Consider the following 11,576-nt stretch of genomic DNA (forward strand, 5'->3'; position numbering starts at 1 on the left):
CTTGCAAGACTTTGTGGTGTCCTTAGACTGAAGGGAAGGGGGTTGGGGGGGTTTGTGAAACCGCTTTTGTGTGATGTGAGGATTATGTTGTTTACACTGTTTTGTTTGCACTAATGGGTTGCTCTGTTTTACATGCTGCTATGGTGTTGCCAAATGTTGCCTTACGGGTCAGTCCTCGAGGGCGAGGACTTTTTGTAAGGGGGGGGTGATGTAGCAGCTGGCTACGGGGTGTTAGCCAATGGCTTTAGCTGGGGGGCGGGACTTCCGGGGAAGTTAGGGAAATGACGTTGTTGACAGGAAGTGTTGGTTCGAGTTTTGCCGGTAAAGGACATAGACGCATGTTGGAGCTGTTGTGTGCCTTAAATGCATCTTGTACAATCAATGCAAGATAACTGAAGAAGTATCTGAGCCTACATTCCTGAGATTATTACAATATTAACCCGACGTTAAAACAGAACTAGCTATTTATTGATTAGCAATTGCCGAATCATGTAACATTAGCTTAATGCTAAAAAGACAGGTTACTATCACATTCTGTAAAACAAACAAATAATTTCATGTAGGCTAACGTTACCTACCTGCTACGTCTGTCTTTTTCTCGTTTCTCCCCTTCTTTTCTCCCCTGGGCACCTGACAGTTTTGGCCGTTTTGACATCTTGTGTTGATTTTTTTGATGTGGTGACGCCCAAAAAGAGTCATGATACAGGAAGGGAGGGGGCGCACCGTGCCGGGGGGGGGGCTGGCGTAATGTTGTAACAAATAATATTTCTATTAAATAGGCTTTACTTTGCATTTTAATTAACGTGGGATTATTTTATGTATTTAGAAATAATAGTACCAACTTATTTTTTTTATTTATTTTTTTCCTCCAACATTTGTGGCACTGGCGTGGCGCCCCCTGATGGACGGCGCCCTTAGCATTTGCCTATACGGCCTATGCCACTGATCATACATAGACGTTTCAAACCGGAAGTTTAGCGGGAAATTTAAAATTGCACTTTATAAGTTAACCCGGCCGTACTGGCATGTGTTGCAATGTTAAGATTTCATCATTGATATATAAACTATCAGACTGCGTGGTCGGTAGTAGTGGGTTTCAGTAAGCCTTTAACCTCGGAGAGTGGACTTCTATTCAATCTCCTTCCAGCTGCTTCTCAGTCAAACACTCCTTGTGCAGCTTTTCATATATTCATTGATAAATGTCTGCCTTTTAGACATTTTAACATTCTTGGCTGGCGTTAGACTCATCCTGCTTGAGTATGGTGCAAACGAGCAGTGATACGCTGGAATCGTTATGTCAGGTTTTTGAACTTTTATTACTTTCATTTAGAGATGTCCGATAATATCGGACTGCCGATATTATCGGCCGATAAATGCTTTAAAATGTAATATCGGAAATTATCGGTATCTGTTTCAAAATGATCAGTTTCAAAAAGTAAAATTTATGACTTTTTAAAACGCCGCTGTGTACACAGACGTAGGGAGAAGTACAGAGCGCCAATAAACCTTGAAGGCACTGCCTTTGCGTGCTGGCCCAGTCACATGATATCTACGGCTTTTCACACACACAAGTGAATGCAATCATACTTTGTCAACAGCCATACAGGTCACACTGAGGGTGACCGTATAAACAACTTTAACACTGTTACAAATATGCGCCACACTGTGAACCCACACCAAACAAGAATGACAAACACATTTCGGGAGAACATCCGCACCGTAACACAACATAAACACAACAGCACAAATACCCAGAACCCCTTGCAGCACTAACTCTTCCGGGACGCTACAATATACACCCCCCGCTACCCCCCTCCTCCCCCCACCTCAACCCCGCCCACCTCAACCTCCTCATGCTCTCTCAGGGAGAGCATGTCCCAAATTCCAAGCTGCTGTTTTGAGGCATGTTCAAAAAAATAATGCACTTTGTGACTTCAATAATAAATATGGCAGTGCCATGTTGGCATTTTTTTCCATAACTTGAGTTGATTTATTTTGGAAAACCTTGTTACATTGTTTAATGCTTCCAGCGGGGCATCACAACAAAATTAGGCATAATAATGTGTTGATTCCACAACTGTATATATCGGTATCGGTTGATATCGGAATCGGTAATTAAGAGTTGGACAATATCGGAATATCGGATATCGGCAAAAAAGCCATTATCGGACATCTCCAATTTCATTCAATAAATATCATCCACTTCTTTTTCCCTGCATTGTCCTTCACACTCACTTTCTTCCTTCCCATGCACGGAAAAACAAAACAATAATAAACTAATGCAAGTGAGTAACACCAGATGTTTTGATCGGATCTTACAAGGGTTCACTGTAACATTTGCTACGCCGACTAATGGCGGCGATGCTTGTAACTCGAAGCATAACAATTTGCAGCTCTTATCTCTTAAGTTGAGGTACTAATGTACTTCTTGGTTATTGCTCCTAGGGCTGCGAATCTTTGGGTGTCCCACGATTCGATTCAATATCGATTCTTGGGGTCACGATTCGATTCAAAATCGATTTTTTCCGATTCAACGCGATTCTCGATTCAAAAACGATATTTTCCCGATTCAAAAGGATTCTCTATTCATTCAATACATAGGATTTCAGCAGGATCTACCCCAGTCTGCTGACATGCAAGCAGAGTAGTAGATTTTTGTAAAAAGCTTTTATAATTGTAAAGGACAATGTTTTATCAACTGATTGCAATAATGTAAATTTGTTTTAACTATTAAATGAACCAAAAATATGACTTATTTTATCTTTGTGAAAATATTGGACACAGTGTGTTGTCAAGCTTATGAGATGCGATGCAAGTGTAAGCCACTGTGACACTATTGTTCATTTATTTATTTTTTTATAAATATCTAATGATAATGTCAATGAGGGATTTTTAATCACTGCTATGTTGAAATTGTAACTAATATTGATACTGTTGTTGATAATATTCATTTTTGTTTCACTACTTTTGGATTGTTCTGTGTCGTGTTTGTGTCTCCTCTCAATTGCTCTGTTTATTGCAGTTCTGAGTGTTGCTGGGTCGGTTTTGGAATTTGATTGCATTGTTATGGTATTGCTGTGTATCGTTTGGTTGGATTGATTAATTTAAAAAATACAAATAAAAAAATTGATTTTTTAAAAATGAGAATCGATTCTGAATCGCACAACATGAGAATCGCGATTCGAATTCGAATCGATTTTTTCCCACACCCCTAATTGCTCCCCAAACTAAGATGGACAAACTCAACTCAATTTACTTGTTTTCACAGCTATATATTTCATGTATTCATACAAACATACATTTCAGAGTAAATTAATAGTACAAATGAAGATCTGCTCTCTTAATTTAAAAAAACAGATCAAATAAAATAACAATATAAAAGACATTCAGATATGAATAAAATACAAATGCATTTAGTTTATGTGCATGTCATTGGCTCTCAGTGGCTTTGCTCTTCTTGCACTCCGGGATGACCCCTCGCCCAGCCAGCGACGGGCCCTTCATGCTCCGCCTGCACAGGGGACACGTTCCAAACTGCTCAAAGACGCCGGCGGCGCACGTGGAACACATACAGCGATGGCCGCACAGCAGAGTGACGTTGGCCTGCTGGCTCAAGCACACCACGCAGGTCATCTGTTCTTCTCGGTCTGTCGAGAGAGGAGACAGGAAGCAGGGTGAAAAGAAGCCCAGCACAGTTGGGGACACGATGAAGGGACTCCTCCCACCTGCTGCCGGCTCCATGTTGAGGAGGGGGAGGAAGTCGGTCGAGGAGAGACTCATGCATGCCCTTCTGATGGAGATCCGGCCCCTTTTTTCTGAACCTGCACCAATAATAGGAGGGAATTCAGTTCAATGTCCCTGCAAATGATTCCATTTACAACCACTTGGTGCCATTTGGAAATAAAATGTATCAACGAACTATAGAATCTAGTAAAAATATTTTTGATTAAGCAACATTGCACATGATTTCCTATTTAATAGATGCAATTTTAAAATATTCATTCAAACTGCCTTGAACATCTTTTCTCAAATTGGAGACAATCAGGCTGACATTGGACGGTTGTTCTGTGAATTTTCAGGAAGTATGGGATGCTTTCCTAAAATATGTAAAAGATTGAAAAGTAATTGAAAGGTACATAATAAATGAGCCCTTTGCTGCACTGTGTTGGAGACATTCAGGAGTATGTGGCTTTATGTCAATGTTTGCCTCTACTTATTTGACTGATGCATGTTTTTTTTTTTCTAGTTTACTATATTTATTTTATTCTATACATCCATTCATTCATTCTTAAAGTAATCTTACTTATCTCATCATATGAAATATGACTTACTTCACCAATTATTATTATTAAATTCTTACTATTATTTATTTATTTATTTTTATTGTAATTACTTATGGAGTTTATTGTGAAAAAATTGTGAACAGGAAGTGAACAAAAAGTTTTGCAACTGTTATGTAAAGAAAAGGGGTAGGATTAAATAAGCTCTGCTTCTTCCTACTCCTTTTCGAACATGTTGAAAAGAAACTGGAAATTGTGATGTATCATGTTGTATACTTGCATGTTCGAAATAAACTCAAACTCAAACTCAAACTCAAACTTGTTTGGGGGAGAGAAAAAGAACTTTTGACATGTGTTTTATTGTATTTCTGGATTGGTTTTGTCAAAAAATCCAATAAACGAACGTTAAAATACATTTAAAAAAAACTACCTTGAAAATTAAAAATATATCATTTCTTGCCGTTCAACACTTCCTAAATGTAGATTTTACCATGAAAGATAATATTCTACATACTTTTGAAATGTTATAACATATTTGTAATAATCCTTATTCTAACTATACTTTAAAGGGGAACAGTACTTTTTTTGGGGAATTGTGCCTATCATTCACAATCCTTATGTGAGACAAGCACATATATGTTTTTCTTTTTTATGCAATCTAACTCATAAATAAAAGCTATTAAGAGTCAGCTAACAATGTAGCAAATGAGAATCGCTCTATTCCTGTCATGATCCGTGGCCCGAATCATGTTTTTGTTATTTTCTGTTAGTTTTGGACTCCCTTAGTTCCTTTTGTTGTGCAACCTTGAGTTTGTTTAGTTACCTTGGCTACTTATTATTTTCACCTGCCTCTGATTGGTGTTCGGGACGCTCACCTGTTCCCCGAGCACTAATAAGAGGCATTATTTAAGGCTGCCTTTGCAGCTGTAGCCACCTTCGGGAATCATTTTTGGGGATTTAACCCCCCAATTCCAACCCTGTGCCAAGCAGGGAGGTAATGGGTCCCATTTTTATAGCCTTTGGGTTTGAAGTCACAACCTCGATCTCAGGGCGGACACTCTAACCCAAACCTGGGCAAATTAAGGCCCGGGGGCCGCATGCGGCCCATTAAGCTTTTCAATCTGGCCCGCCGGACATTCCCGAATTGTTATTTTTTTTAGATCTTTAAGATGCAAACTGTAGCCGCCATTATGATGTTCAGTGAAAGTATTTGCATGGTTGTAATCTGCGATTTTGCATGATGTACTAGTTACTATGGTAATCTAATTAGTTACCATGGTAATCTAAATCACAGCAGCTCAGACGAGGCACCAAGCAGTGTGGGTGGGGAGTGTTTCCACAGAGTGTTTCCAGAGCCTCAAATGCTGGTGTCAGGGACAGACGTGGAAGGAGATTTTTGCAACAATGCTCCAAAGCTTAGTGATATATCAAATATATCAGATTGTAGGTGGGTTTATTTTTACCCTTCGCGATTATATTTCGCTGTTTGTTGCATTATTGTTGTGTTTCGCTTGATTGTAAAATATGTGGATGGAGAGGGGGTGTGACGTTCATATGTTGTCAATATTCAGTGTTTTATCCTTCATAGTTAATATTGTAACATTCTTTATTTTCATGCACATTCTGGGTGTCTCACTCATTAAAAAAATTTAAAATGCCGTTCCATTTTTTAAGGCGGTCTGTCATAACGTTTTTAGTCTTCAATCAGCTTCTAAAAATAGACATACCGGCCCCCAGACACATTTTTTTCTCTAAATTTGGCCCCCGAGTCAAAATAATTGCCCAGGCCTGCTCTAACCACAAGGCCACTGAGCATAAATGTGGTTATTACTACATTTCAATGTGAAAAAAGGCAGAAATGTGAGTTTACAAGAATCAAACCTACCCAGGAGGACAATGGAGCAGGTCTGTCCGTAGATGTCGATCACGGCCCACAGAGGTCTGCTGAGGTCGACTCCTTTTACCAGCTCACGCCGGCACTTTTTCTGGTCTAAAAAATACACTTTGCCGGAATGGGACACCCAGAACTGTACTTCTGAACCTGCACGGCAGTAGGCCTCATGCAGGGGGGCGACCCAGTGCCCGGGGGTTTCGATGAGGTCCGGCATGGCCATGCAGGGCAGAGGCAGAGTTCGGGCTTCTGGCGGCACGTTGGTGAATCCCACCCTCATTGCTCCCTGCCATCGAGTCACGTCTTCCTCCACCCATAGGCGAATCCTCTCCTGGACCCTCACCGGGCGGCTGCTGAACACCAGGCCGTTCTTGAAGGTGTTTTTGGGTCTCTTTGCCTGTCGACAGCCGTAGCTCAGGAGGACCATTTCTCCCACGGCTTTGTGGTGGAAGGTGAGAGGACCGAGGCAAGAACTGCCGCATTTGTGTTTGTGCCACGTCTTGGTCTCAGCATCTGCAAGGTCGGACGGTCCAAAATTAAACAAGCGGCACAAAAAAGAAAACACCTTTTGGCCGCTTATCACACAATGAAAGGAAATAATCAGAGATTAAACGGCAGCTAGGCAATAAAGCTGACTAATGACGAAACTAAAAGGCTTTTACTCTGAAGCACGTGCTAACAAGAAGTGTTTTCCTCGTCTTTCATTAACTTCATTTTATTGCACATGTCGTAAACATGAGTCCTAATGTTTGCATCCTCTGCAGTGCTTTTGGTTTTGGTCTATTTCAGTGATTCTCAAACGTTTGTGGTACGCGGGCTCCATCTAGTGGTACGCCAAAGAATCACTTAGATTAATATTTAAACACAGTGTTACTGTTCGAACTGTGTGTAATGTTAAAGTGTTCAAAAACATTAAATATACTTGTTAAATAAGACCTCCGCCTTGTTCTAATGAATGCTTATGCCTACTACGCTACTGTATTTCAATATTGGTCATTATTGTGTTACTTGGAGAACCAAGTGTTTTCTGAGGTGGTACTTCGGGAAAAAAGTTTGAGAACCACTGGTCAATTTATTTCACATGTTATGCAAAACGCAAATGTCCACTGCAATGGACGGTGGTTCTCAGGAGGAGGCGTTTCAATCAGGGGTATCCAAACTTTTTCCAGCGGGGGCTGCATACAGAGGGAATTTGGTACATTAAAGATAAGAAGCTCAATCACCGTATTAAGGGTGCGCAAAAAAATCGATTCACATCCAAATCGGAATGTGTATTTATTCTGAAAAAAAAATGGTTGAAAAAGGGTATGTTTTTATTTTTTTAATCAATTCTCACATATTATGAATCGGTTTGAAAAAATATATAAGTACATACATTTGAAAAATAACATTGGGAATGAATGTTTGGCTTAAAAACATTAAACAAATATTGTTGATATTTTTATTATTATTACTGGTACTGTTGCTTTTTATTAAAAAAAAAAGTTTTTATATATATATATATTGACTTTGAATGTTTTCCCATCATCTTAAATATTGTAAAGTTGGGTTTGGGTTGGAGTTAGGGTTGCTCTTTTGTATTTTACTGGATTGATTAACATGCTGTGATGTCTGAAAAAAAAAATATATATTGACATTTTTTATTTAAATAAGGTTTTTTTAGGCGTATAAGTCAGGCGTGCTTTAGTAAGCTGTTTTGAAAATGTTTTATTAGAATTTATATAACAAAAAATATATTACGAGAATCGTGTTGACTCAAGAATCGATTCTGAAACCAATCCTCAACCCAAGAATCGGAATCGAAACGTAAGGTGCCCAAAGACCCTGACATCTACAATTTATGCTAAACTATTTGAACAAAGGATTTACATCTCTGCTTTGTGTTACCGGTTTAAAAAAAAAGCAATTATAAAATACATAACACACACTGCACCATTGACAATTACAAAACATTACAAAACTTTTGAGTCTGCACACTGGAAAAAAAACCTCAGTTAATGTTTAACAAAACAGTTAAGGCGTGCCTCTCCTCTGCTTAAAGCGGGGGTGTCCAAACGTTTTCCAGTGAGGGCCGCGTTCAGTCAAATCGAAGGATGCTGGGGCCGCTTTGATACTACATGTTGTACATTAAAGTAAAAAATAGCAAGTTAACATTAAGCAATTAATCACAAAAACATTGCATTAATCACATGTATTTAAAAAAAAGTGTCATTTGAAAGCATTACTAATAACACCTCAATATTGACTTCATTTCATTTTTACAATCTGCTTGGGGCCAATGAAAAACTAACTGCGGGCCGACATTGGCCTCGACCGCACTTTGGACACCCCTGAAACACGAAGTAATAATTGTATCTAATCTTGGCCTGCGCATAATAACACCAACGTGCGACATGCAGTGACCTAAAGGCTGCTAAAACCAGCTTTTTAAAAATGCAGAATCTGAATCGATTGTAGAGTGTGTAGATAGATGTACATAATGTTGTGACCGGGTGAATCTAACGTTTATAAAGTTTATTTCCGAGCGTGTCTGTGGACAAAATAGCGGTGACGACTTCAAGATTTATATTTGAACAGTGATGATACTTCTGTAGAGAGAGGGGCGTGGTTTCATTTGCAATCTGGGAACACCGCCAGAATCTAACATTTTGCAGGGAGACTCAAAAAACAGGTTATAAAAGTGACTGTGGAGTAAAACTTTTAATCAAAGCATATCCAATGCATATTATTTAGACCACAAAGAAGTGCTTTAAATGTAAATTAAAATCATCATAGGTCCCCTGTAAAGAGAAAAAGCCTGTATCGAAGCTTTATTTCACTTTTTAATTTGTATTTTTTAATAGTATTTGTAGAATGTTCCGCGGGCCGAATGAGGATAAGAAGCACTTCTCAGCACAGGACCGTGCAGGGAGAAAATTTCCCAGCGGATATTGACTAATCTGCTCAAGGACACATAAATGCAGGGGTGTCCAAAGTGCAGCCCGGGGGCCAATTTCAACCTGCAGCTTGTTTTTTCTTCGCCCTCTGCAGATAGTGAAAATAACATTTATTTATCATGAATATGATAAGTTACTAATAGTTCTTTTTTGGTTTCAAAAATAATATGAATTACACTTTTGAAATTTGATGAATCACAAGTAATCACCAGTATTATTATAAATTAAATAAACCTAAAAAAGACCCCAAGTGCAGTCAAAATAAATAGCGTGATAAAACTGTGTATATGCATGATTAATACAATAGTATCTGCGATTAATCCCATGAGTTACCTCGTTTGACAGACCTAGTTTATTACATATTACACTCATTTTCTTGGTGGCCTAGAACACAAAGCTAACATGTTGACGTTTTGTTCAGGTGGTTTAGCTTATATTGACGTACATTAGTTTGTTTCAATTTTGCTGAACCCGACCCTCGGTGGAAAAAGTTTGAACAACCCCGCTCTAATGCAATGTTTGCATACATCAGAGAAGAGGATTACATTTAATTAAAAAACAAACAAAAAAAACGTTTACATACATACATACATATATATGATGATATTAAATTTGAATGATTTAGTGGTTTTAATGTAACTTTTTAAATGCATATATATATATATATGTATATATATATATATATATATATATATATATATATATATATATATGCATTTAAAAATGTAACTTTTTAAATGCATATATATATATATATATATATATATATATATATATATATATATATATATATATATATATATATATATATATATATATATATATATATATATATATGCATTTAAAAAGTTACATTAAAACCACTAAATCATTCAAATTTAAAATCATCACATGGAAGAAGCGTACCTTATATGTATATGTATATATATATATATATATATATATGCATTTAAAAAGTTACATTAAAACCACTAAATCATTCAAATTTAATATCATCACATGGAAGAAGCATACCTTATATATATATATATATATATATATATATATATATATATATATATATATATATATATATATATATATATATATATATATATATATATATATATATATATATATATATATATATATATATATATACATATAAGGTACGCTTCTTCCATGTGATGATATTAAATTTGAATGATTTAGTGGTTTTAATGTAACTTTTTAAATGCATATATATATATATATATATATATATATATATATATATATATATATATATATATATATATATATATATATATATATATATATATATATATATATATATATATATATATATATATGCATGCATTTAAAAAGTTACATTAAAACCACTAAATCATTCAAATTTAAAATCATCACATGGAAGAAGCGTACCTTATATGTATATGTATATATATATATATATATGCATTTAAAAAGTTACATTAAAACCACTAAATCATTCAAATTTAATATCATCACATGGAAGAAGCGTACCTTATATATATATATATATATATATATATATATATATATATATATATATATATATATATATATATATATATATATATATATATATATATATATATATATATATATATATATATATATGTATGTATATGTGTATATATATATATATATCCATGTGATGATATTAAATTTGAACGATTTAGTGGTTTTAATGTAACTTTTTAAATGCATCTATATATATATATATATATATATATATATATATATATATATATATATATATATATATATATATATATATATATATATATATATATATATATATATATATATATATATAGTGGTCAATGAGAGAATTTGTAGCCTATTAATAATAATAATATATTTTATTTGTAAAAAGCACTTTACATTGAGCAAACAACCTCAAAGTGCTAATGACCTTGTTAAAGGTGCAGTATTATTGTTTTAATTTCAAGTTGATAGTAAGAAAAAAACAACTCACCATTGTTGGGGTTGATTACCTCCATCATGTAGTTTGGATGAGGAAGACCAAAGATGAAGAAGTTCACCTGCTAAATTTCTATCTGGCTTTGTTTCAAGTAAAAGCAGGACAAGTGCATTTATAAAGCAAGACTGCATGCGGTCATACATTTAAACCACCCCTACTGTATATCACATGGACCTAAAGGGGAGGGGCCAACTTTTGGAAATGTACTGCTTGAATGAGTTCATAGGATGGACATTATCCATAAAGTACTATCTATCTATCTATCTATCTATTGTCGAGAGCCATGAAGTATGCATATTTCTTCATAGAAACACTTCAGTCGTGTATTATCTGATACATTTGTCTCCTGCATTTAGACGACAACTAGCACACAGCGAGTCGACTTCCTGTAAATGCTCAGTGTGTGCAGTAACCTGAGCCTATTTGGCACACATGTTGCTTGGTGAAAGTGAAAGTGTTTAACTGGCGCCTGCTCTACT

General features: G+C 35.9%; 1 protein-coding gene across 1 annotated transcript; it reads right to left on the bottom strand.

Annotated features, from left to right (window-relative positions):
• Positions 1-3,253: 3,253 nt before the first annotated feature.
• LOC133652554 (E3 ubiquitin-protein ligase NEURL3) lies at positions 3,254-11,335 on the bottom strand. Its single transcript, XM_062051438.1, has 4 exons — positions 11,092-11,335; positions 6,166-6,684; positions 3,726-3,821; positions 3,254-3,647 (listed from the first exon to the last, which is right to left on the bottom strand). The coding sequence occupies exons 1-4, from the start codon at positions 11,117-11,119 to the stop codon at positions 3,430-3,432; spliced, it is 861 nt and encodes a 286-aa protein (XP_061907422.1). The 5' UTR covers positions 11,120-11,335; the 3' UTR covers positions 3,254-3,429.
• Between the last annotated feature and the right edge of the window lie 241 nt (positions 11,336-11,576).

This window comes from Entelurus aequoreus, linkage group LG06, assembly GCF_033978785.1.
Source record: "Entelurus aequoreus isolate RoL-2023_Sb linkage group LG06, RoL_Eaeq_v1.1, whole genome shotgun sequence".
NCBI lineage: Eukaryota > Metazoa > Chordata > Actinopteri > Syngnathiformes > Syngnathidae > Entelurus > Entelurus aequoreus.

Coding starts and splice junctions, on each gene's coding strand:
- LOC133652554 (XM_062051438.1), bottom strand. CDS start 11,119: ATGATGGAGGTAATCAACCCCAACAATG. Junction 6,685..11,091: donor GGTAATCAACCCCAACAATG/GTGAGTTGTTTT, acceptor CCGACCTTGCAG/ATGCTGAGACCAAGACGTGG. Junction 3,648..3,725: donor CAACATGGAGCCGGCAGCAG/GTGGGAGGAGTC, acceptor CTCTCTCGACAG/ACCGAGAAGAACAGATGACC.